Source organism: Colias croceus, chromosome 2, assembly GCF_905220415.1.
Source record: "Colias croceus chromosome 2, ilColCroc2.1".
NCBI classification, from domain to species: domain Eukaryota; kingdom Metazoa; phylum Arthropoda; class Insecta; order Lepidoptera; family Pieridae; genus Colias; species Colias croceus.
In genome coordinates this window covers 5488200-5516127 of record NC_059538.1, presented here as the reverse complement: position 1 = coordinate 5516127, position 27928 = coordinate 5488200, and the positions used below count along the sequence as shown (strand labels likewise).

General features: G+C 33.7%; 3 protein-coding genes across 3 annotated transcripts in view; 1 reads left to right on the top strand and 2 right to left on the bottom strand.

Moving 5' to 3' along the window:
• Positions 1 to 27928, bottom strand: part of LOC123701756 (gamma-aminobutyric acid type B receptor subunit 1) — a 95473-nt gene that overhangs the window by 32978 nt on the left and 34567 nt on the right. Inside the window, exons 2-4 of the mRNA XM_045649312.1 lie at positions 3361 to 3984; positions 2349 to 2483; positions 977 to 1147 (exon numbers count right to left, since the gene is read on the bottom strand). Of these exons, the coding sequence (XP_045505268.1) occupies positions 977 to 1147; positions 2349 to 2483; positions 3361 to 3969 (915 nt within the window). The 5' untranslated portion in view covers positions 3970 to 3984. The remainder of the gene's footprint in view (positions 1 to 976; positions 1148 to 2348; positions 2484 to 3360; positions 3985 to 27928) is intronic.
• LOC123699938 lies at positions 11536 to 12588 on the top strand. Its single transcript, XM_045646989.1, has one exon. It carries the CDS (start codon positions 11536 to 11538, stop codon positions 12586 to 12588), a length of 1053 nt encoding a protein of 350 aa, XP_045502945.1.
• Positions 19329 to 20185, bottom strand: LOC123701765. The gene is made up of 2 exons (XM_045649324.1): positions 19864 to 20185; positions 19329 to 19682 (listed from the first exon to the last, which is right to left on the bottom strand). The coding sequence occupies exons 1-2, from the start codon at positions 20081 to 20083 to the stop codon at positions 19363 to 19365; spliced, it is 540 nt and encodes a 179-aa protein (XP_045505280.1). The 5' UTR covers positions 20084 to 20185; the 3' UTR covers positions 19329 to 19362.

The window sequence follows — 27928 nt, the reverse complement described above, 5'->3', positions numbered from 1 at the left end:
TTTTTACCCTTTGCATTTTATTGTAAGGATTACCTAAATCAGGGCCACCACAATTCCTCCGATGCGATTTACGAATACGACCTTTCATGTTAAAATAACGTTTTCTAAAGGGTGCTGCTATGTGCTAAAGGAATGTTTTTATGTTTGATATTTAAATATAGATATTCTACGTTGAATCAACCCAAATAGAATTATTTACAACCTGACTTGGCAAAGCGATCTTAACTTTGAGACTTCAGTATTCTAAGCGTCGATATCTACGATTTATGCTTCAAAGACACGACTCCTATAAACCAAAAATAAAACTACTTTATGGAGTCGACTCGACTGAAACGAATATTGTTGAAATGTTGAAGGACATTTAAAAATATTGTTTGTCGATCGCTAGTCAGAGTATTAGCGTGTCAGGCCCACTCGATGTTGAAATATCAAAGCTCCAATCGTAATGTACGCGACACGCACACCACCCACATTGTCATTCACCAATATAATCACCTGCTTATCATTATCGTGCAATCCACAGGTTGGGTGTTTGGAAACTATGGGAATGTTAAGATAAGACGAGGGAAGACGCGATGTTTCTCACACGCGGATATAAGTTTATCTTTATTGAGGACGTAAGTCTGTTTCTCTTGTGTATGGTTTTGAATTTTACTGTCAACCGTGAAATGGAGCGGAACAAATTATGTAACAATAGAAATGAAAAATAAGATAGAAGATAGATACGAGTGTATGGAAGTGTGACGTAATTTAGTTTTGTTTACAATAAATTTGTATTCGAAGATAATTATAGGTACGTTAGCAGTTGTTTACATTAAATTGGACGATAAAGTATGTGCGATGCAATGGTAGTTGCGAAGAAGTTGAAGTAAGTACTTACTATCTCTAAATCTAAAACTAAAGCTTTTACGTTTGCCAGAATAGAAAATTATTATAGAAGTTGAGGTTGATATTTTAAAATAAACTTTATACTCACTGATATAAATACTTCCTCGGCCTGTTGTAAAATAGCAATGCGCGACCATCCAAACTTCTGCATTAGTTTGATTCTCGTTGGATTGTGTACCGTGGCGGATGGATGAGTCCGGAACAGCGTCGGAAATCGCGCCCGATCCGATAGCGCCGGCGATGACGCCCCGTAACATAACTATGGCACAATCGTGATTAATTAACTTTGATAATCCATGAATACGTTTAAATACAGTCAATAATTTGAAAATACGTCATAACACGTAACTAAACGCTAAAGCTAGTAAATAATGAATTTGAATGTATTTGACGACCTCGAGGCTCAAAATAATTACGCGTTTGACAAACAACATTATAATTATTCATAATTTACTATACTAACATTCGTATTAGATTTTGATTTGACTATTCCATAGTTAGTAGTTTTAGTTATTCACAACTTACTCGCGTATGTAGCTTGTTTATTAAATAATATAATACAGATGGCTTTATTAATAAAAAAAGTTCTAAATGGGTATATGAATCCAGACAGAGGTCGTACTAAGATTATAGAGCCTGGTCTCCTTTTGGAGTATGATATACGAAATTAAATCGCTTTATTAAATATGTAGGTAAATAATGCAGATACGTAGATGTAATATGAATTAATGAAGCTAAGAACAACTACATAGGTACATTTATGCGAGATTAATAAAGTTAATCTCAGTTGTAAATGTAATCTAAAATTTCTATTCAATAGTGTTTAATTATATAAATTTAAATTTTAGTAAATTACCCATAATACATAAAGCTTGCATCTAGAGATTTTTATATCTATAATGTAGTAATGATTTAAATGAAGCTTATCAATCATATAGAAATAAAATAAAAGCTTACAGCGTCAAGTAAAATTGTGATACGAAGAATTAATTGTTATTCAAACAATGTATCCAACTAAAATTCGGCTCTGAGCTTCTGTTTGAGTTTAATATTCGGGAAACGTATTTCCTTTACAATAACAACGTGTTATTATATAAAGTGGGCACTCCTAGCATCGACAATTAATTAAATTTGTTGGTTTGCTCGAATCGATTGAAGTTATATACGAAATTTGGGTAAAATGTATCTAAAGTCACCCCTTGTAATGTAAACACGAACATTTAATAATTAACCGTATTTAAAATTTGATGATCATATTATGCTAAATTGTACACTAAGCCACTTTATTGTTGTGTGATAATATGTTAGTAAAATTTCTCTTAACTCTACGGGTATATTCTAAACATGAACATTTCATAATATATTTAAAGTTTGACGATGATATTATACTATAATTTTTACTAAATTCACGAGACAATTATCAGCAAAATTTATAAACAAGTAATAGTTTGAATACCCACCACCATAAGGTTCCACATTTTAGCTGCTTCAGCTACAGTCGTGCACACAGTAGAACAGCCAGCAAGCAGCAAAAGCTTTTGTGGTGGGTTGTACAGCAAATTGTACATCACACTTGCTCCTAGACCCGGCTCACACTGTTGGCAAGATGACATTTTATACATACAATTCTCTTAAATCAGTTGGGTTATAAACACAGAAAAACCTACCAGCATCTATATAATCTATATCTTACAATGAAATAAGTGGCATCTTAATCACTGAGTTTGATTTAATTATTATGGTTATCAAGGCCCAAAAAGCTACCACCCAATTTCATAGTACAAAAAAAAATTGGCATCTTAATTACTAAGTTTAATTGCTAGTTCGTGAACGTTGAAATCAATTGAGATCAATAGAAAGTTTCCAAAGAATCAATGGAAAACGTAACCCGGGATGCAGAATGCAAATATCGTTTTACTCTTGAACTGGTATCAACGGAAATCAGTTTTAGTCGATTTGGAAATTCTATCCAATAAAATTTCTTTCGTGAGCCGATCATAAATTTTCAATAATTGAATCGAACGTCAGGTTCAGTAGTACTTTACTGTCGTAAAGCTGCGAATGTAGATTTTTTATAGATGGCCTGAATGCTCAAATTTCCAACCTTTTTAGTAATTACCGGGATTTCAACTGCGAGGTACGGTCGGATTATCAAACCTAATGGATCAGGTTTAGCACTCGAGTGAAGCGACAAGGTGATGAGCATTTCGTTGATTGAAAGTGTAATTGGGATTTGGGCCGCGAGGCCGGCTTTTAGTATTAGCCATAACGTACTTTTAAATAAGAGAAAAGTCTGTGTTTTAACTTTGGTTTTTAATTTACGCTGGGACTGGATACAAACCTCGGATTTATGTTCTGCGGCGGGATTATCAAACGAAATTTTCATGTGTAGAGCCACTTAAATATGTATGTAATCATATGAATTTATATTTTATTTTTATGTAATTAAATTTAAATATTAAGTTGACTCACCTTACTATCATTGCTGTGTAGAAGCAGTTTGAATCCAGATAATAAATCAGATCTCGCGTTGACATCTGCCAGCGCTAATTCTGCTGCCGGTTTGCAGGCTTGTCCGCCTTGCCAGCCCCCTTCCCCTTCCATAGGAAAGATTCCACCTATGTGTAGGTCATCGTCTCGTTTTCCTTCCGAAAACGAGCAGTATTGCAATAAAAGTACCAGTACGACCCACCCACGGGCCCTACGACGTGCCACGCACACAACACACTTGGCAACAACGAATAATAATTGCTCTAACGCTTTCACTAACCATCTAAAATCGGAATATAACATACTAGTTCGTAATTTAACATTCACAGCCGCTTTTAACTTAACTAGCGGACGCTTTGGAAAATTAAAGTTCACGCGTATCCGCGGTAGAGAGACGTTTCGTAAATATGATATTGCACATAGTGAAAATAGGTATAGCCTAATAAGCGTGGATTTTTTTATGAAATATAGTGTCGAGGGCGGGTTTAGAAGCGCGTGGTGCCGCATGGGCCCCGCCGGCGGCTCGCGACCCCCGGCGGCCGGGGTCATCGCTCGCGGCGGGGACATGCTGTCATTGTTCGCCTTTCTCATTTTCCATCCTCTGTCCTGTAACAAAAGAAGCTCCTGTTAACACATAATACTGACCTTGTAACAAAAACTTGGGTTGAATTCTGAATCGCTGACTGACGAAATTTTGTTTAGGTCATAACAAAATATATTAGCAACACGAAATTTCGTTATGGTCGAACTAAGCATTTTCTGAGAACCTTACTCGTATTTCAGTATGAATATTTTATTTTATATTGAGAATGATTTTAAATATACAATTTCTTATACAATGCTGAATATTTCTGAAAGTTCAATTACCTGCTATAATCGAAGTTCAAGTGTGTTCAATATATCGAAACTATTAACTCGACAGGACAAAAAGTGCCATCGAAATAAATATCATTTCATTTAAAAATATACTCTCTTGATCTACATTTATCTTTAAAAAAAAATGTGAGCAGTGATGGGACGTCTGGCAGGTGTGAACACACACAGTATGTACATACAACCGCATAAAGACTATGTATGTACTATCTATCATCATCCAACATATACCATCAATTAAGTCAAATAATAACTTCAAAATAACTTAAATTTATCAGCTCACTACATATTTAGCGGGACGGTTTAATGCAGATGCCTTTAAATATCTTGCTATTTTGGTTACCTTTAATAACTAGATCAGACGTCATATGTTTTAAAATAGAGAAGCGAAGATGAAAATACTTTTCCAATATAGAAAGTATTAGGATTTATATTGAAGCTGCACTTTAGAATAGCAAGCTAAGCTGAACATTTAAGCCGTATGCTTAAGTCTGTCTATTGTTCGAGTGAACAATCATTAGCATTCATCGATAAAATCTATCGTCACAAAGTTTCAGTTCCATTTTAGCTTTCAATTCAAAATTATTGTGTAACTTTAGCAATATTCCTTGTTATCTTCAGTTAAAATTATTTTTAAAAAGCCTTATCTATGTAATACCCATTCAATTAAAAGTCTTTTAACATATTTGTGGGGTTCGAAGTTTGATATCTTTGGTCACAACGACGGTGTTACGTTTTGATAAAATTTGGTATGCAAATAGCTGGATTCGGCATTCAGAATAAATTTTAAAGCGTTCGGAACGGTGTGACATAGATGTTTGTCGTAAACGTGTGTTACGTTAGTGACTTGGGGCGTGGGGCAGAGCCCAGGAGATTAGGATTCCCGGCCTCGTGACAAGCCGGAAAATATCCGTGCTGCTGATGATAATTCAACCTACTTTAAATCCACAACGAAGGCTGTTTCAATAAAATGTCATGACGTATCTCTCGATAAAAGTTTAAAACAAAGTAAATACCTACTACTAACATACCATCAATTCTGTTTTATTGCTAAAATTAGATTTAGAATATGTATTGAATTTATTAAAGAATAATTCTTAAAATGAAGGCTACTTTACTCGTTTGATTTCATTTCACTTCAGCAATAGATAAAAAATTGTTTCCATTAGATGATTTTCACGCTTCAATGAAGAGGTATTGTCTCAAAAGAAAGATGTTGATTTATGTAAATGAGATTTTTTTAATTTTGCATTATAAAGAGGCCGTAGCTTGCAATCGAGGGTCTGTGTTCTTAATAAAGTTATCAATCAATATGGAGGGTTTAATCGTGCGATGTGTCATTTTATATTAGTTACTCAACCGTTTCGTTTAAGTTCATCCCCAGCCATTTTGATTTATGACTTCCTTTCTGAGGAAGTTGTAGACCGCGTCATTGCCGCGAAAGGGATGAAATAATGTGCCATTAAGAAGTTTTCGCGAGTGTTCTCGTAATTTCCACTTACATTAACTCAATTTTAGCTCAAGCAAACTTTTAATTGCCAAGTTATATGTGTATTAAATTAAGCTACAATGTTAATTATATCATTAGGTTAGGTTAGGTTAAATATTGTTTCCAAACTTGAAAAAAAAAAGGTTAGATATTGTAGGAAATTGTTTTGAATTCTACCCATATCCAATCTGTACACAGATGCACGGTATCACCTATCTACGGATAAACTTGTAGCTTATCAACAAGGCTACGCCGTAGAGGATCCCGTAGCAACTACTAACTAGGAATTGTGCTAAACGCGATGTAGGGCGGGTAGGGATTTCAGTCAGGTTAAGCAGCTCCTTCGATAATTATTTGGATTAGAGTTTGTAATCTACTTGTTGATTTCATATAACTTTGTACAGGATTCCATTTACATTCCGAGTAACTTTAGTGTAGAGCTTTGATTTTAATTAAACGTCGACAGTTTACAAAATAAGGTATAAACACGTATAAAGCTCGTTTATTCCATTAAATATTAATACAATTTATTGTTGATTGTAGACGTATCTTAGTTCATTATTATTATTGATCTCATTAATCTTGTTCTAATTTCAAACCTTGTTATTTCTTCCAATATTTCAGATCGTCGTTAGATACCAATTTTCTGTGATAAAATATAAGGTACTTAGTGATAAATAGTGATCGTTAGGCGATCTTCCCGTCTCTTCATTATTGCTATTGCTTTTTCTACATCAATCTTCTAAAAATAGAAAATAAAGTAATGAGTATCATCAGTCTAAGTGACAGTTCACTTTTATACAATGGAGACGTCGGATATCCTGCTAATATAATAAAATGTCAGGCTTTTATAATGTATCCATATGAGAAAAGTTTTTTGTTAAAAATAAACAATTAACAAGTTTATAACGATACATTATTTATGTACATAAATTAATTGTCATTGCGTGAATTTATACTCAAAATTTCACCTGAATAACTGTAGTCCAACATATTAATTCAATAGAAACACACATTTATACGCAAATACTATATTGAAAAGGAAAAACAAATTGTATTTGCATATTCATTCGCTATTTGCAATTAATAATCACAACGTAAATACCAATTATGTGTCAGAATCAAAGGTATTACCATAACAGTAAATCGTTCCGTGTCAATACGTCTATTAAAGAGACGCATTCACCCGATATATCTATTAAATGAGTTGGCAAAAAGTATATTATACTAATACAGACTATTCAAAGTTCCTTCGAGACTCGATGCTAATGCAATCAGGCCGACTATTAGGGCAATTTTCAAGGAAATCACATAAAAGACCCACTTTTCTTCGCGACTTTATCCATGTCACGTTTCGTATAATTGTTTATTGTATCTTAAGTTAAGTGCTTCCGTTTCAATACAAAATGTATCGATATTATAGTGTTCATAATATGGCTTGTGACTATTAACCCTTACATATATTTGTATATTTTTATTTCGATATTCATCTTTGATTTTAATGTTCTTTTGTGCTAGATTTATCTTATTTATGATATATAATTATATAGGCTAATAAGATATGTGCAAAATTTTCAAGAATAATTGTTTAAATAATAAAAACTGATATTTTTAAATTTACCAAGATATTCTTAATAACATACTAATATGTATGAAAATCTTAACATACCTTATTCAAAATTACTTCCTACCTAATAAGTCTTCTGGTTGCCAGTATTATAATAAAAAATGCAGTAAGCTAAATTACCTTAGCAATGAAGTTAATCCAAACTCCTCTGGGTTAAAATCTAACCGCGGATCACACTTCCAACCAAAGTGTGTTGCGGTTACCGACTCGGATACCTCGAGTTAATACACATACTTGCTACGATTTGTTAATAATATATTGCTAAGCTACCCAAATAGTACCCCGAATATCACCCCTAATATACAATCTGCATATTTTATTGAAGTGAAACTTCGTTAGGCGCGGTAATACCGTCACGTCATGGAGTATAGCGACGATTTTGGTATCTTTCAATCTTGCCAAAGAAGTTTCACTTCTGAAACGTATGCTCGGCACACGCGCTCCTTTTTTAAATCATTGATTTTAATTCTACTGCAATAAGATAATAAAAATTGTATTTTACTAAGAAATTATATTATATGAGTGGATTTCAACAACTAGCATTTTTTTACTAATTTTGGTGGAAATTTTTGTTTATGATTTTTTTTTATTCAATTTGATTTTAGGTGTTAGATAGTACTATCTTTTAATTAAATTATCAACCAGAATAAGAATATTCCCTTAAATAATCATGTTATTCCTGACACCGAAATTGACCTCCCACCGAAATTGGTTTTTTGACACCAAAATTGAAAATGATACCACCAAAATTGTTACACCCCACCTAAATTATATTTGGATGGAAAAAAACCTTGTACTGCAATAAAAAAATGAAAAATAATAATAAAAATTGCCTTTTGCTAACAGGTCTGCTGACTGCCTTGGCTGGCTTGCCTGCCTGAATAACTTTACCTTAAAATTCATGTCATGTAAAGCTAGCGTGCAGCTTTAAAGATGGACAGAACATGTACTAGTATATAAAGATGAATCCTAATGGCTGTACCTACTTATATATTTTAAAGACTAACCGAATATGGCCTCGGCCTCCAGAAAAATGAACTGTTTGAACTTCTTCTCCATATTTTGTGTTATAATTCTCACTGAAGTCAACGTGTATTAAGCATTCGTTTTCAGATAGTTCCTCTTTTATTTTCTTTACAGAAGCGTAATGATTCTTAATTCTTCCACAATGAGCCATAAAGGGCGTTATAGTTTTTAAAAATAATTTAATAACATCTTTAGGAGTGTCCACTTTGTTAACTTTTGCAATTGCATTAATATATTTTTCTTTGTTGTTTTTAGTAGGTATAGCTTTTAGCTGCTTTCTCCCATGCATAGTATAAAATGGTTTTTGAGTTGTCAAATTCCTTGAAACTTAACATTTTATTACAACAAACCTCACATTTACGTAGTAAACAGGCAACCGTAGTTTTTTCACAAGTCAAAGTATTTAAGACCTCTGTTATGGAATTTTCAAGAATAATCTTGTTGTTCTTCAGAGATGATATTACAAACTCCATATTAGCATGCGTTTTACACATGCACGTCTCACGGTTTTCGATTCTTGGCTTAATAACCCAAAATGGTCTCATTCTTGTAAAAGTAATATAGCTTATAGGCGGGTACCCATTCTCAAGATATTTTCGATGTAAATTTCTTAGAGAATCATTCCAATATCGTTTTTGCTTTCTCAATCCACCTCTTGTTATATAATCTTGCTTGCCCGGACAAATTCGACTATTTTCATCATCTTCAAAGAAGTTTTTCACAATATTGCGTAGTCTTTTTTGTTTAGGACTGATTGATTTAGGACTTACCATACGTTTGCTACACCCAACCTTTTTTGGACTTATATTCATATTTTTTTCCAACCTCTCAAGTCTTTGTTGTTCCTTCAGAAGAGCTTTCTTAAGTAATCTTATTTTGGACTTTTTCTGTTCTCGGTATTTTCTAAGTTGGTTGTTCAGTTCTCGTTTAAAGATGCTACTTGTAGAAATATCTGACTGTGGACTGTTTCGCCCAGACATAGAACTGGGAGAGTGTATGCAGCTTATGTTGGGACTTATAAATGGAGAAGCGGTCTCATTAACGGGTGTGCTTCTTTGAATAGCATCGATGGATAAAGTTTCTTCAATCGGAGCAGCAGGAGCAGCTTCAACGGTTAAAGTAAGACTTTTGTTATGGGATCGCAAAACTCGAGGTGAATTTGAAATTGGCTGATGTGTTTGCTGTGACGTAGGCTGTGACGTTGTTTCGATGGGTAAATTATGTAGTGGAATGTAACTGGACAGTATTGAAGGTAAACCTCTTCGTTTTTTTCTTTCACAGTACGCTTTGAAGTTAATATAATTTCGTCTCCGTTTCAGTCTACGGGCTCGAGGTGGTAATTCGGACAACGATACAATTTTGCCTTCAGCTTTCTTTCTGTGGTATCTTTCGCGTTCTTTTCTTCTCAGTTCTTCAAGCTTGAGAGGATCTTTTCTGATGTTTTCTTTTCTCTTTCTTTCTGACTCTCTCTTTCTTTGTAACTGCTCTGCTCTAGTTTGTTTAGTTTTTTTCTTTGGATTCCTGTAACAGAAACCTTCTTAATTTGAAAATATCTATCTACAGGATAAAAAAATAGTGTTATGTGTATACCTATACACTTGTAGAGTTTACTGTGAAAATATCAGCATTTTTTGTGATTTGTATGGGCAAGTCCCTAAGCATTATGAGTTTGCTCACACAAAAGTAAAAAAAAGTTACTCTTTCAGCGCTGTTATCTGGAATAGGTATAATTATCTACATACAGCGGTACATTGTGCTAACATCATAACATTTCGACTCATATTCGATTTCATAGTAATTACTTTAATATTTAATTCGATTTATTAATTGATTTTATAATTTTGGTCTCATGAAGCAATGTTGGTTTTAGTAAATAAACATTTTTATTTGAATTTTCTAATTTTGGTGTAAGGAAGCAATTTTGGTGGGTCTAAAAATGCCACCAAAACCACCAAAATTGTCCCACCAAAATTGGAAATTGCAAGAAAAAAATTCTTAAAAAAAAACTACGTGTACTAAAATAATAACATATTTACTAAACAATAAACAAACCAAAACTCTACTAATACTCAAAATAACAATAAAATATTACTGTCACAAGAATGATTAATTAAGTACACCAAAATTGCATAAAATTGGGGGTGTTGCAATGAAACTGTTTACTTACATTTTTGGCGGGAAATTGGTACGACACAGCACACAACCACCTGCTAAGCCGGTTAGTGCGTGACTTAATGAAGTGCATAACGTAATTTGTATGCTTTAGGAATCACTGGTGTTTTGTAGAAATATCGTTTTGTAAATGACACCAAAATTAGAAAATTCTCGGCGACAGACCTAAATTGTGCCTGTAAAACTATACTACAGTACTTAATATAATTAAATTGATATATTTTGAATGGTCAACTATTATAAAACGACTACATAAAAATTAAAATCGAATCCTACGTCTAGTTTTTAGTTAATCGATCTTGATATTGAGTGAAGTAGGTCGGCGACAAGCCACCAAAATTGGAAATCGCCTATATTTACTTCATTTTCTTGGAAAATAATAATTATTTTTAAACTATAATGATAGGGCCATATTATAAACATTGTGCTTTACGATTAAAACAAAAAATAAAAACAATATCTTGAAAAAATAGGATAGTTTTCAGCCTTGCCGCGTAAAAAAGCGGTTTGGGAAATCCACCCATATCTAGGTAAAGGTCGTATTATTGATTGAAAAGTTAAAGCTCATTCTTTACTTTGTCTTAGCATAAAATCGCTGAGATAGGAATTCCTTCAAGAGTATCGAGATCAATTCTGCGGAATATAATATCTTAATACAAACTTCATAACCTATTGCTGATAAAGTTCTTAACTTTATGGGTCGGTTCAGTTAAATAACGTAATTATGCAGATTTATCTAACAGACCCTAAAAAAAAGAAATAGTCCATCGGTGTAACTAAAATGCACAGTAAACAAAAAGATAAAAATAGACAACTCGAGTTTTTACGTTTCAAAACTTTATAGGTACCCAGATAGCCGGATAAAGCCAGTCTAGTGCAATGCGCGCTCAAAAGCGGACGCATTGCGCTGTGCAGAATATGCATAAAAAATAATTAATATTTTTTATTATCGAAGTTATCGCTCGCAACAATGAGCGCTACGCTTGTGCCTTCTGAAGTCCTGGCATTCCTGCAGTATCAGCTGGATGTCATGGATGAAGTTAGCATAGAACAAATTTGCACGAGCAATTTTACGGAGGAAGAGATACGTGACGCCAAATCACTTCTCTTTTCGGCATTGAATATGGCCGACAGGATGCCGTCTCGCAGGAGGGACGAGAAGGGAGAGAGGAGTCTACGGGACATCATCAAGGTGTTCAAGGAGACCGATCCGGACGACGTGCCGACTTTCGTGGCGAAGGATTTGCGTAAGCTGCCTCCCGTCACATTCGACCACGTCGACGTCACCCGCCTTCTTAAGGACATCACTTCTTTAAGGACGGCCCTAAAGGACATGGAGTTTAAATTTGGTGCTTCCCAATCCACCATCAACGAGCTGCGTAATGAGGTCGTCGCCCTGCGCGATTCAATTTCATTATGTAGGTCAACGGAGGTTTCAAATGTGAACACGCGTCGTGGAGCGCAATGTGAGACTTTTGAGTCAGCGAATTTGACGACGCCGCCGGCCGTCGACCGCGTCACGCCGCGCCCCGCCCGACCCGCGCCTCCCCCGGAGAGCCCGCCTCGTGTAGCCAACCCGACACCGGCTGGCTACGCGGCCGCTGCCGCCAAGCCTCCCGTAAAGCGGCAAGAAATCATCCGAGATGGAGATCCCGTTAAGCACAGGGACTCCCCGCGCCGTGCGGCACCCTTGTCGGGCGTGAATAGACATCCACCCGATGAGGAGGGCTTTACAAAGGTAGAGAAAAAGAAGAAGAAAAAGAAGCCCTCCTCCAACAAGTGCGGCACCGCCCCGACCGGTAACAACCACCTGCTGCGGCCCGCCATACCGACGACGCAGCTGTACGTGTCCCGCCTGCACCACTCCACCCAAGCTTCTGATGTAGTGGAGTATGTGCGGGTGAAGACCAAGTTTATCGTGAGGGTCCAGCGCCTGGAGCCGCGCAACAATTTGAATTTTAATTCATTCGTTGTGCGTGTACCGAGCGAGCAGCTATCGACCTTCATGAGCGAGGAGTTCTAGCCCGGTGGTGTCGTGTTCCGGCGGTTTCGCGGGCGGCTTCGCAACACCCAGCTGAAGCCGATACAGCGCAATATGACACCGCCAGTGCCGTGAACTGTGTGTAGTGCTTAGTATATTCTTAGTTTTAGTTATAAATTATTATATGTATGTTAGTCTGTAAGGTATTTATTCTATGGGTCTGTACAATTTATTGTCTGTTACCTGAAATAAATGTTATAAATAAATAAAAATAAAAATAAATCAGGCTTCCGTTGAACTAAAACATAGTATCCACGACAAAGGCAAGTTAAAAAGTTGTTGTGCAACAGTTTTGTCTTAGCTTTATGTACCCGTGTTTAGTCTACGAGTAGCGTGTATTCAGCTAATTTAATTATGTTGCACCAACTAAGTTGTTTAGCCATACATATCTACTGTAACAACTTTGTTCAACGCGAGACTTATCTCTACTAAGAGAACTTACTAAATGAAGAGTTCTTTAAAACTAAACTTGAGCCTTGTATTTTATTAGAATTACCCTGTGGCTGTTTCAGTCTTACTTTATTCATAAAGTTTAATTTAACGGTTGATACATAAACGTTGGATATGCGCGAATATTTTATCAACTTGCTGTAATTATTCCCCGACTTTTTCGTTGATCTAGTGGTTTATATTATTCTGTCCCACATTTGAGCAAATTTAAAGTTGTTAATATAGCTACGTATATACAAATATTACTTCGACAATAAATGACAGCATTGCTCGAATATTTAAAATATCAATTGTCTTTGTTTTAAGAATTATACTTGTTCCCGAATGTGTAAAACACAAAAAGAGCATAGCCAAAACAAACAAAAGTAAATGAGATACGTTCTTGGATTATATTCCGAAATACTATGTCAACATATTTTTACTCGACTCTATATTTGAGATTTTACAAAGCAAGAAAGTTGTTTACTCGGATCTCTTTGATATTTTATAACAAAGTTTGCTCATTCCCGGCTAGTGATATTCACTAAAAGCAAGCGGAATACCCTCTATAACTATTTATTTCATTAACGCGTCGTTTTGTGCGTGAATATTACATGAAATAAATTACGGCCACTTAATACGCCCTAATCAAGGGCTGTTAGGATCATGTTACTCTATGGATTAAAATACCTTATTACTAGTTAAAGTTAGATTTTGCATCACTCCAGAGTACAAAAGAGACACGAAGGCTAGGTTGCAACGTAATAAGCATTACTTACTTAAGCATGAATTACAAATGCTGTTTCAAAAGACCCATCACTGTGAGAGTCACCTGCCTTTAGAAGTTTGATTGTACCCATTTAACTCTGCAGAACTTTCTCGAATTCTATATTAGCAAGGCGGGTGGGTAAGATAAGGTAATGTTGGTTTACCTATGTGGATTAGGATCCCCCCTATGGGAACTTTGTGTTCAATTATTTATCTTATGAGTGTGCTCGCATAACTACAATTAAGTAGCGGCGAAGCTGTATATAACAGTGAACAAGGAACGTATATAAAGTAAAAAGCAAAAAGCGATGTATACCTAATATCATTATAATAATAAGAAATACATATTAAGTATTGTTTTCTGTCCAATTTAAGACTTTATTCCTTACGTATAATTTATTACATCGATAAGACGTCAAGTGCACAAAGAAATAACCGGTCGTTTGTTCGGACGGGGCGTTAAAAGGAAAAGCAATTAGCTTGAATGCAAATAGTAAAATTGTAAAATGTATTCACTACATTTGCATAGGAAGCAACGAAGGCGGATATCCTAGGGTCCGTTTTCTGTACTTTTACCTAGTAAAAGTTTCCGCTGACGATTTTTGATACCATCGTTTAATATTAATTATCTTGTGCGACTATAAGTTTTGCAATTAATTGTTGATAACACACTCGTCCTTCATTATTTATTTCATTCATACTTTGTAAAAAGACAAAAAATTAAACGAGGAACTTTGCTGAGTGCTTTTAAAGCTAATTACAAGTTATATGGATATAGGATTATACAATGTATTGTATAGCGAGTCCTATTTCAGAATTGTAGGTTATAGTGCCGTATAACCTAATAATACTAATAATACTTTATTAGCTAACGCAGCGTTGTTATGTAGTAATTAATTGACATGACATGTACGATATTCAATATTATATAAACGTTAGGTGATTCATGCAATGAAAAGTCCGATCCCAAATGTAACATTAATTATTAATTGATAAAAAATTACTTATTGTGTATATAACCTTACCTCAATTCGCCTTTAAAATATATACCTATTGAATATTAACGGCATCATTGAAATATGAATAAAGTTCTAGATTAAATAAATCTAATAAGATCTCAAATCTGCGTCGTTTCAATTATAGCACAATAGAGGAAAGCACTTCATATTTTTCTAACGTCTTGTTTTTGCTCATCATTCTCACTATTTCAATTTACGCAACGCCATTTGCAGAAATTGTCTAATTAACCTGCCTATTCTAAGATTTATGGCCGACCCTTGGACGTCTTACAGTAATTGCGCAGAACCTTTATTGACTGTGGTGATTCAAATAAATTACTAGCATTTAAAGAATAGGCAGGATGCTGAGAAAGCAAGAAATTTCTATATAATTATAGAAATATTTATGCATTCACCTGAATTGTATAGAATCATAGTTTTATGTATATCTCATTATGTTCGTTATTATCTATACATATAAAAATGAAATCCGTTTCGCGTTGTCACGGTATCACGTGTGAACGGCTGAACCGATTTCGATAATTCTTTTTCTATTATGTTCCTAATTAATCATCAATTAATTATGAATTCTTAATTTCATCAATTTTTTGAAGTACGAGGATGGTTCTTAAGTAGAGAAAACGTAAATATGTACCATGGGCGAAGCCGGGACGAAGATAGATTTTCATACTATGATATTTTATACTACGTTAAAGTTTTACGAGACAAAGTTAAACAAGATGAGAATATTATTTACTGATAGGTACACTATAATTATAATACCTACACGCATATATACGAAAAACAATGCTCGATTTGAACACCACAAATGTGTATTGCAAAGCATTGCTGTGGTATACAGCCATGAATTGCTCAGTGGAGTTGGTTACCCATTAACATCGGGTTGATTCATTTCATTTTGAATTATATCTAAACGTTCACGTTTAAAGCAAATAACATAATTAAACTATTTATGTTTTCAAGTCCAATTTACCGAAACCTTTGATAAAGGCTCGGTCTTAAACTGTCAGAACCGAAATTACGATAACTGTTACACATGCCTTTAAGGGAAAGGGTTGTACTTGCTACAAAAGATAAGGGCCTTTAGCGAATATGGAATGTGGCGCACAATTTTAATTAGAAATTCACCAAGTGTATGGAGAGTTCTTTAAAACATTTGATGTTAAACAAATTAATTAAAAGTTGTGGATCCAGTAAATTAATGAATTAAGTTAAAACCCATTAATTCTAAATGACTTTCTTTGATTTATTTATTACAATTTGATTACGAACATCTAATCTAAGCGGCGAAGTAAATAATTGATTTGAGATACTGGACAAAATCTGAGTTCGTTTTGTCCAAAAGCTCATTTTAAACTACAAATATGTACCTTGTTTAAAGATTTCCTAAAAATGGAGTTTATTTATAAAACAATATTGGAATTATACATTCGTCGTAGAATAATTATTGTTGCCCCTGTTATTACTTGACTGAGCTTGACGTCAAATGTTAAATTAATTAAACGAGATGATCCCTGGTTTTGAAGAGATTGAAGCAAGATTCCTTTGAAATATTTTAATCCTTAAATCAAATTTATAAAATAACTCCACAAGCTATTGAGAATCTATATAATTAAAATGAAATCTCCTGCAATTTATGAAAGATTTATATTAAGTACTTAAATGTGCGTTTCAGATTGCTTAAAGTTTTAACATTTATTAAAATTTTAAAATGTATAATATGATTCTCGGACAGTCCTTGTTTTATTATATTTTTATGAAAGTGAGTGTCTTATAGACTTAAAGAGTCATTGATTGTAGTGGAAATTATAAAATAATTAAGAAAGGTGATGGTAAATACTATTCTTTTAAATAAAATATCTCTTCTTAATTAGTGACGCAGAAATTTTGTATGAAAATAAATGAAGGCAGCATTAATCGCAATTGCTTGGTAACGAAAACAATCGAGACATTCCCCAAATGATTTCGTTAGTTGATTCTTGCGTCGACCCATTTTGCTTTTATTTATTTTAATTTTTATTTGTAAGAATTAAGGGAAAAAGAAATTGTTTTTGTTATTCATAAGATGTTATTCTTATGAATAACAAAAACGATGAAAATATAAATTTTCATCGTCTGGGCATAACATCTAAATTCGAAAATGTATATGTAAGTATTGAATCAGTACTGTCTATAACATAAAATAGTCATAATCTATAACATAAAATATCACTATGTATTTAAACAAAATGTAAAGACATTGGCCGTTGCAATTTTATTTTCACTTGAAAATCCATTACGGAAATAGAATATAAAACAACCTTTGTAACATGGTTAGTGAAACAATACTGCTACATGAGGTAAACTAATTTGGCACAAGTTCAAATTGACAGGGGACGTCGAAGAAAAATCCTTATTATCTTAAGTGGTTAGGTCAATTATATCTCACGGATATAACAGGCAATCTGTTAACTTTGTTGTTCGGTAACATGGGTTATGACTCTGCTTTATTATCTGGTTATAGATGTAGATAAATACTTACTTAATAGAATGTGAGTAATCTTATAATGTACATGGAACTAGCAAACATAATCAGATTCGAAGTTATTAAATCCTGGAAATACATAAGATTTATCAAACAGTTCCTATAAACATCGTAAACGATAGCTAAACTCGCGGATATATAAATCTAAATGCTTATTTTTGTAACAGGAGCTTAATATACTCTAATAAAAAATAATTTACTGATTATTAAATTATTATTTACGATTCGCTTGATGTTAGCTTAATCACGGTGTGTTTATTTAACAACCGATCTGGTTGTAAACGAGTCATCTTTATAAGGTAATCAAGAATCAAGATAAGACATATCCCATTAATAATACCTGACAATCTGTCGGATTTATACTTGAGAGAATTCTCATACTCAAAAATTGAGTTCCAAGCTCTGACATTGAAATAACGTGAAGTATCCATTAATAATATAAATGCGAACTCTGTCTGTTTGTCTTCACGGCTATCCGGCGGCTAAGCGATTTGGATGAAATTTAGTTCCAATATTGTATAAGTCGTGCCAAAGGATATAGGATAGGTTTTATCTCGGAAATCACACGGGAACGGGTGCTATGCGGGGTTAAAAGCCAGAGGAGGCAATTGGCTGTATATTATAGTGAATTGTTTATAATTTTATAGAAAATAAAATTCAGCATGACAAAGCTAATATGTTCCACATGACAAAACATTGTTCACAATATCTCTATTTATTAGAATACCTATCAGGCAAAAACTCATGAGAAGATTTTCATACCTACTAAAAAATCTTGATCCCAACTTACGGATATATAATATAACCCATGCAAACATTTAATATAAGGAGTTGTGGAAATTTAAAATATTTTTATTCACTTGGACAAATGAAATAGCGGTCAGCAAGTATCACTATAAGATCCTATTGGTTTTGTCAGATATTCACACAGTGACCACATCATCTCCCAACGCAGGCAAAGAGAATATAATATCAGCCTACGTTGGATGTAATTTCAATATGATTGGTTAGTTGATTTCAATGTCCACGTATCGGCATTATTATAAAATGGCTGCTGCATATAGGCAAGACGTATCTTTATGGCGGTTCGATTTAATACCAGCACAACAGAATTTTTAAAACAATTTTCTAAATTACAAAAGGTATTAATTATACGGGTACCTATCAAGGAGGGATAGCCTTTGTTATCAGAAGAGATATTGAATACTCTGAACAATAAGAAGCCTGTTATATTATGTCAACTTAACTGTAATATTGTGAGCATCCTGAACTTTCCTATTTCATAGATTTTTCATCATATATAGGTGCTCTATATTATACAAACACATAGTTGTAAATTACATTTCCAATGTATATTTATTTCGGAACAATGATGAATTTATTGCAACCTATAGTTAAGAAATTAAAAACATTAGCATTTTGCTTTCCTCACCACCCTCAACAGAATCAGACTCTTCTGCTTCAGGAAGAATATCTGAAGCCCTCTTTATTCCGACTGTAGGTGACAGAGGTCGTATTTTCCTGCAGCACACTTTGTAACGCTGGGTACATCCAAATACTCCTGAATCAAAGTCCATACTGGGACATTCTCGAATATGAACACACACGCCTCCTCGAGCCCAGCATGTCGCCGACGATGTACCTTATATTTCAAAATATTCACTAATTTAGATTACACCAATTAGCCAACGCGAAAGCAGAAATGAATTAAAGACTAACCTAGTTGCGGCTTCCCATTAAGACCAGGCATAAATATATCCTTATAACGAGTTATAACTTGAACTGATGGTTTATCAAAATCAAACTTCACTTGCTCGGTTATTGTAAAAAGCGATAAGAAAAATATGTTCAAATGTAGAGACATGCTCGTAAAGCACATGCGATATTGTGATTGATTGAAGATTGTTAATAATTAATGCAATACATAAAGTCATGATCGGTTTTAATTTCAAAACATAACTGCGAGTATTATTCATGGGTGGAAATAGAATGTTGGCGTACTCATATTTTATTTATTTAAAATAATACATCACGTTTTAATATTATTTCTGTAGGTTTAACAGTGGACGTTTTGATTCTCTTCTTCTTTTTTGGCTTCTTTGTCTTCAAGACAATTCCTTCACCTCCGAAGTCAATTTGAGGTCTCCAAGGGAAAGCCAAATTGCTAATTCCTTGGTCTGTCATGTCTCGTACTTCATAGCGGTTCCAAACGAAGCAGCAAACTTTTAATCTGTTTTTACAACCCGGTACTTCTGTGAGGCGCCTATCGAACGGGCACAGTTTGTAATTGATGCAAATGCCTCCAATAGACCAACACGGTGTCGTTAACAAAGAGCCTAAGTACACGAAATGGATATTAAATCTTTTAATATGCATAACTCTGGTATTATCTTAATGCCATTAAATGAAAATTTATGTTAGTTGACGAGTAAATTTCGAAATTAAATTATATAGTGAAAATGTATTGCAGTGAAACGACGATTTTCTCATACATTGCAAATGCGCTGAGATACTTACGTCGTGACGATGCAAGGGAAGATAGAGCGGAGTGGTAAGCCAGGAGCTCAGCGCGCAGATCCTCGTACTCCTCGTCGACTGACAGATCCAAGTTAGCATCATTTCTCAATGACGACACTAGACTAGCTCCTAAGTCGCTGCCACTCTCATAATCATCTTTATCCTTTGAAATTGCATCGATTCTAGCGTACAGAATAATGAACACGAAAAGCGAGTACATTTCTTACTGCATTTCCGATAAAAGTACCACTTTTTGCTCAATTTTACGACTCTCCGAATGTTTTTATATTGAAAATGCATAAATTCCGTCGATAAGCTGACGGTGGCCCGTCTATAGGAATGTTGAATAAATTGTGAAAGTTATGTGTTTTGGTACATACCTACATGTTATACAAAATGAAATTCATTCGTAAATTGTAATTCCATAATTTATTAGGGTTAAATTAATTGAACGGAAAATAAACAATTGCAGGCGAATTATTTTAATTGCCAATAATTCCACTTCAATAGTTATATCATAATTATTTGAACGTTATGTTAAAATAATTTGTAATTTGAAATATTTAAAGCCGTCGAGTGGAATGTTCGTTAATTTACAGACGACACTAAATTAAATAAAATTAAGTAAATATATCGCTTTAATTATGTTTTAAATAAGGATTTAAATCAAATGGAATTCATCACACGCAATCTTGCTTATCCAGAAACGTAATATGTACATATAAAATGGACATTCACTCTTACGAATGAAATCGATTGTAATAAAAAATCCCAAAGTAGACTGTCACACGTCACCCTTGTGAATTATTGAGTTCGTTCAGGAATCAATCGCCTCGAATGTGTGTCGATCGGACGTTACATTCTGTTTCCATAGGCTTTTTGCAAGCGCACCGCTCTAACAGGACTCGACCCTTTGACGCGCAAAAAGCAATTCCTGTACTACGGTACGATATAGCTTTTTTGATAAACTAACCCGCTTATGGAGACGTTAGACTCAATTTTTCAATTTAGTTACATTGAAGTGTATTAGATACTGCATTTGTATGATGGGATTGGGTATATTCATATTGGTTTTTGTTGCAGTGCTTACACAACCACTTTTATAATATAGAATTTCTTGTAAATACACATTTACAAGAATTTCTATATTACAAAAAAAATCTAGTCTATCTTGATTTTACTAATATCTTATATCAGACAGAATGTGTAAAGATTTATGACTATCAAGTAGATTTTAGATTTTAAACTCTTTTATCTAGAAGTCGCTGCTCCGTAACCTTTCAGTGACCTTTAACTCAACTCTATAATTGGTGCTCTTGTGAAGAGAGTGAGATAAAATTTCGTATTATTTTGTTATTAGTTAAAAAAATATATATATATATATATATATATATATATATATATATATATAGATATCTCCACGGGCACTATGTTGATCAAACGTGCCATATAGTTAGTAATTATTTGATCCGTTTTCACTTGTTGATCCGGTTGGTATTTGTGGATCCATTGCCACACCACCGTCCGTATGTGGATCCGAACGGAGCCACAAGTGTCACGATCAGTAATAATAATAATTACGTGCTTTTTATACAAATCCACCTTTTTTGCATTTTAGCTCTTGTTGATCCGATTCAAATGAGCCAATCAGAGCCTACCGAGCTCAGCCATTGGTCGCTTGCGGCCTTAGCCATTTGAAGATTTAAAGACATTTATTCTCGTTATAGAAACGTATGTTGCCGTTCGCCTTCCATAATTTGTTCGGATCTTCGGGAGGGCAAGATAGCTAGCTCGTCTATTAGGATAGTGGCGATTTGATGTTGAAAATATAATATTTGTATTTTGTATTTATGTTTTTATGTAGCGCTTTGCGGATGAACATACACGTAATATAAAAGTATAATTGTTTTAAATTCATTATTTTAGTGTCGTCGTAGATTTTATTTGTAGAAGTTAAAAAAGGATAGTTAAAGATAGTTTTAATGATTTTATTTTGTAAAATTTGGGGTGGCGCTTATATATTTTTGTAAGCACTCCCCGATACTTCTATAAAATACATTAGGTGCGGCTTTACTGACGTGTTGTAGATGGTGTGGCGTAATTTATGAGGAATGCGAGAAGTAATATTATGCAGAGATCTAGGAAGTGCTGATAATTTATTTTTTAGGTGGTCGATGTGATAATTCCATTTCAGAGAGCTGTCGATTCGCAAACCTAGGCATTTCTCGTGGGTTTTATGTTCTAATACAACACCGTTAATTTTAAGTGGAGCGTGTGGTAGAATAATTTTGTTATGAGCTTTGAATTTAGATATATTTATTTTTAGTAGATTGCATTTATTTATTTAATTTATTTAAATCATTTTGTGCTTGCGCTATCATGTCATGTATAGAGGGACCAAAATAAAACAGACAGGTGTCATCCGCACAAAGTGTTAGGTGACCATTTAGCTTTAAATCTTGGAAATTATTAATATAAATTAAAAAAAGCAATGGGCCTAGAATCGAACCTTGTGGTATGCCACATGTAATTGGTAAGGGAATGCTATCATGGTTATCTATTTTAACTATTCATGATCGATTTTTTAAATATGATTTCAGCATATCTAGTGCTTTACCATTAATGTTAATGGATGCTAATTTCTTTATTAAAAGTTCGTGAGAAACGGTATCAAAGGCCTTTGGTAGGTCAATAAACACTCCCAAAACTATATTGTTTGCGTCAATGTTCTGTTTTATTTTAACAGTTAGGTCCATAGTCGCTGACAGAGTGTTACTTTTTGGCTTAAATCCGTATTGACGCACTGAAATAAAATTAAATGAGTCTAAATATTTTTCTAATCTCGTGTGTAAAATCTTCTCCAATATTTTTGACAATACTGGCAAAACCGAAATTGGCCTATAGTTACCAGGTTCAAATTTTGAGCCACTCTTATAGATAGGAGTTACCTTCGCTATTTTTAACGAGTCCGGAAAACGTCTTTGACTTATGGCTTGGTTAAAACAGTCGCTTAAGGTATGATTTAATTTTTAACCGACTTCAAAAAAAAGGAGGAGGTTATCAATTCGGCCGGTATGTTTTTTTTATGTATGTACACCGATTACTCCGAGGTTTCTGAACCGATTTACGTGATTCTTTTTTGTTCGATGCGGGATGGTGTCGAATTGGTCCCATAAAAATTTTATTCGGATAGGCCCAGTAGTTTTTATTTTATGGGCATTTTTGTCTGTATTTGTAAATGTTGCAAGTGCAAGTTTGAAGTCGGTTGTTTTTAACGCAGTTATCTACCTTGTTCTTTGATGCATTTAATTGTTTTTGTAGTAATACCATCAAGACATGTAATACCATCATGTAGTAACACCATAAATAAATAAATAAAATTAATAAAAGACCTATACTACAGTTTGAATTAAGGTTATTTATAATTATATATTTTTTTTTACTGGCTTCGGTAGGTCTGAACTTATTAGTGAGGTAATTTTTTAAAATTTCATAGTTGTCTTTAGATTTCCTCTCCTTTGAGTTATAAGATGTCGATTCTGGGAAACGAGTAAAAATTACATTTTTTTCGCGGCTCTTTCTGTCCCGTAGTTCCTTGATTAAGTTTTAAATTATATGAAGTTGATTTTTAGACGTAAAACCCGATGGATTGGCTGACTGATTTATTGATTAAAGATTTAATTCCAGTGATTTTATTTTACTCTCACCCTAGTTTATCTGGGATTCTAATTGAGAAATAGTACTCTTCAATATGTTTTGTTCAGTAATTATCATACATGCTGATGACTTAATTTCATTGATTTGATTCGTATTTTGGCGAATTAAATTCAAGGATTGTTCATTGGACGATTTAATTTAGGTAATTTGTGTTTTTACCTCAGAAATGTTTTCATGAATTTTGTTTACTTTTTGTTCATTTGAGCATACATATTTTTCAAGTAATGTACTAATACGGCGCAACTCCGACCGAATATCCTTCATATCTATACATAGGTATAATAAATCTGTAGAAGGGTCAATTCTGTACATTCAAAATATTGAAAAAATAAATAGCAGGGGGTGTTACTGGATCGATACCAAACCCAAATATGTGATTAAAAAAATTTTTGTCTGTCTGTCTGTCTGTCTGTCTGTCTGTCTGTCTGTATGTGAAGGCATCACGTGAAAACTAGCGGTTCGATTTCGATGAAACTTGGTATAATTATACCTTATTATCCTGGGCGTAAAATAGGATACTTTTTATCCTGGAAAAATACGTAGAAAAAAAATAATCTTAATTTTTCAGTTCTATCCATAGACGTTGTTCCGTAGAACCGCGAACACACGTTGCGTATTATTATAGGCCTAGCCGTATTTGGGAATTGGGTCCAATAGATATTTATAAGATGTTATTGTCAGAGGTACTCAAAATGGATAAATAAACCATCCACACGAAGACCGACATCCGCGCGGACGGAGTCGCGGGCGGAAGCTAGTCATCACTAAATCTGCAATCTGGTTCTAGCGGTTGTTTCCGTTTTCTGTAAGTAATTTGAGTATCAGTTGGCGTAGAACTCGTAGAAAACGAACTTAGCTTCGATAGATCGGGATGCGATCCACCGGCAGTACCCACTGCACCACTGCTGGTTAAACGTGTTGGCGATCTGCGTACACTCATATTTACTCCGTAATGGATAATTTGTGCAGGAATATGAGTCGTCATTTGTTTGACCTAAATCTAACATTTTAATTATTTTATCAGATTGATATCAGAATCAGAGCATAGGCTACGTCAATAAATATTATGATAATTATCTTGATATTTACTGATGATTCAAGAGGTAGGTTGTTATTTGTAGGATGCATACTACTTGAGAATTATCACCGTCACTGTATGACGAAAGGTTCGTCCAAATATCTATCTTTTTAGGGTTCCGAATTTTTAGTTTCACAACGTTTTCTATAAGTTTCAATTAAATTACGGTCGACTTCTTCAACTTCCATAAAACTCAGGAGGTTTTTTGCTAGCCCTAATTTCATATCCCCATGTCAATGTCATGCAAGTGCATATAAATGGAACAGATCAACATACGACTTATGATTTGGTATAAAAAACGGAGTCAAGAAGTGTTTGAGCATTTCAAAATTTGAACCGTTACGGAGTCGAGTTCGTCTAGTCTAGGCGGATTTAGCAATGTATGGAACATTACCTAACTATAATATGTTTGTGTACGGAGCCAACAAATACTGTAGGGTTTACGAAAAATAATCTATGTTACTTAATATACAGTTTCGTTTTGTCGGATCAAATAAAGCTGTAATTTTGATAATATAAATGGATCTGATCAACATACGACTTTGGATTTGGTATATAAAACGGACCCAACAAGTGTTTATGGGTTTCTGAATTTCGGCCGTTACGGAGTCGATTCAGTTCGAGATCTTAGCAATAAAAATGTTGAGTATATCATTTTCTCCATGAATATGTTTGGCAACGTCGCTCAAATATTTGCGCCGTTGCCACTCCGGGTAAGATCTATGCAACCGGAGTCGAGTAATATTGGGGTAAAGGTGGAGTAAAGAATGCACGGCAGTCGGGCTGGATCAACTTAGTGCCCAGGTTGGTATTTATATATATATATATATATATATATATATATATATATATGTATATATATATATATATGTATATATATGAAATAAAGTAATTATTTTGAAACATTCTATTCGTATTTATACCTGTAATTCTCTGTAATGTACATTTAGAAGTAGGTACTTGACACAAACACAAGAGCGGTGAATACAATTTTTAGCAAGCGGCCCCTTAAGTTTTCATCATTAAATATGTCTTATTATACCAAATTTCGGTTCGTCAGAATTCAAATTAGTATTCAGAGTTGGAGGCCAGATAACAGACTATTGTTTAAAATATCAATTTGAATATTTCGGCTATCGATTGAACTTGGTAGGTAACTCATCGTTAGCAAGTCCCCAGAACTGAGAAGTTATGTTGTTATTGAATATTTTACGACATAAACAACTGCAAATTCACTATGAAAATGCCACGAACTTTTATGTAATAAGGAAAATTCTTCAGATTCTCGATATCATTACGTTAACATTGTTTAGTAGGAAAGAACACAAGTACTTTGGCAAAACATCAAAATTGTTCAAGTGTAAAATTGATAAATATGACTGTTGAAACTTGAATGTAATATTTGCAGCTGAATGGAAAAGTTTCAAATACCTTTTCCGGCCTAAATAAAAAGCATAAAACGTTTGCACGACACGCCATGATATTAAACCGGTTTTTGGTCACAATGAGCTCAAATATTTAAGAACTTTGTAACACATGTTACCAAATTATAAATCAGTAGGCAATTTGTAAATCGACATTTAAAATTTGTAATCTACGCGTAAGAAAATAAAATTATTAATATCCACTAAACACAAAATTGTTTATAGGAAAATTTTTCATTGATCATGATTAAATCAAAACTATAATGCAAAACTATTCCAAATAACTTCAAAGTTATTAATTTTCAAATCAAAAGTAAACGTCATAATATATAAATTAATTAGGTTATTAAAATTTTGTACCTACATTTAGCAAAAACAAAAACAAAATTTTTCATTACAATAATAAAACCATTTCTAATAACAAGCTATGATTAATGGCCCTTAAAGACACAACGGCTTTTAGTGTAAACAAGAAACTTTCGCCTAAATCGCTTCTGCAGCAATGCCCTTAATTGCGCCGAGTCAATTTTGACAGCTGATTATATAACGAAGACAAATTGTGAACGTAAGAAGTTAACTAAGCTTTGCGTTTAATAACCTTAACGAGATGCATATTTAAGTGAGCATTTGATTAAACTGTGAAACGTAAAATATACTAATATTATAGAGCTGAAATTTGAAAAGTATGTCTATTTGTTTGCTTGCTTGAACGCGATTCTCAGGCACCACTTGTCTGATTTGTATTGTATCTATGAAATGTTTTACACACAAAGTAAATATTAGGTAAGCAATATTGCTTTACGTAAATATACAAATTAATTGAGAACAGCTTTATTTATTCATAAATGCCAGGAGAACGAGCTTCAAGAGGATATTTGAGTGGGTACTAATATCATAGTGTAAAATATGTATATTGCCTGTGCGGCGCGCACATCATTCCCCAGAGACTCATAACCTACCTTAATATGAATCATTTACATCTAACTGTGTCACCTTACCGTAAATCTTAATTAAAACTTTAATATTTCAACTATATTGGACAGATTCAGTGTTGCTATTCATAACATTTGTAAATTTCAAACTATAAATTTTGGGTTTACAGCCGCGCAATCCCAACCGTTTGTCTATGTGTTTATATTATTATCATATGTTTTATTTTGAACTTGAAATAAAAGGAATATATAATCATTTCTTTAGATAATGTAATTTCAAGTTGTACTTCACTTATGATATGCGTGTGGAACTCTATTCTTCTTTTATTCACGAATCATATTAAATCAATTCCGTACAAGGCGTGAATAGGTTGATAACTCGACTTGTATGAATTTTTTTTTAATTGAAAATTGGCATCTGGATCACTTGCTTTATATGGTGAATAAATGACTAAGTCGACAGGTCCGCTTTTAACGCACACACCCAACTTGTGAATTTTTGAACAACTCTCTACTAATGAGTAATAATATGACATCTGAAGATATCAAAAATTTATTTGATGAATAATTGAATAACTGAATATGTAAAGTTAAGCCTGCCATTTATTTAATGAAACTAACAAAATAACTCGAGATATTTAATTAATCACGCTACCCATATTTGCGTGTTCAGTAGTACAAATCGAGTTGTCAACTTATTACCGCATCAATAGAGCGATATATTATCTGACAAGTAAACCTATTAGTGCAGTCATTTTAGGAAGTTCACCTCAGAATTCGAGATACCCAGCTGTAAGTCTATATATACTTGTATATTAACACCCTAAAAGTTGTCTCAAAACCTTCAGATTTAATACACACAACCTGGTAGGGTGTAAGTGTGTATTAAATTTCAAGGTCACAAAAATCGTTTT

Excerpts from the sequence above, each read along its gene's own strand:
- LOC123699938 (XM_045646989.1), top strand. The coding sequence starts at position 11,536 with ATGAGCGCTACGCTTGTGCCTTCTGAAGTCCTGGCATTCCTGCAGTAT.
- LOC123701765 (XM_045649324.1), bottom strand. The coding sequence starts at position 20,083 with ATGTACTCGCTTTTCGTGTTCATTATTCTGTACGCTAGAATCGATGCA. Across the intron at positions 19,683-19,863 it reads TTCCCTTGCATCGTCACGAC|GCTCTTTGTTAACGACACCG; the intron begins GTAAGTATCTCA and ends TCGTGTACTTAG.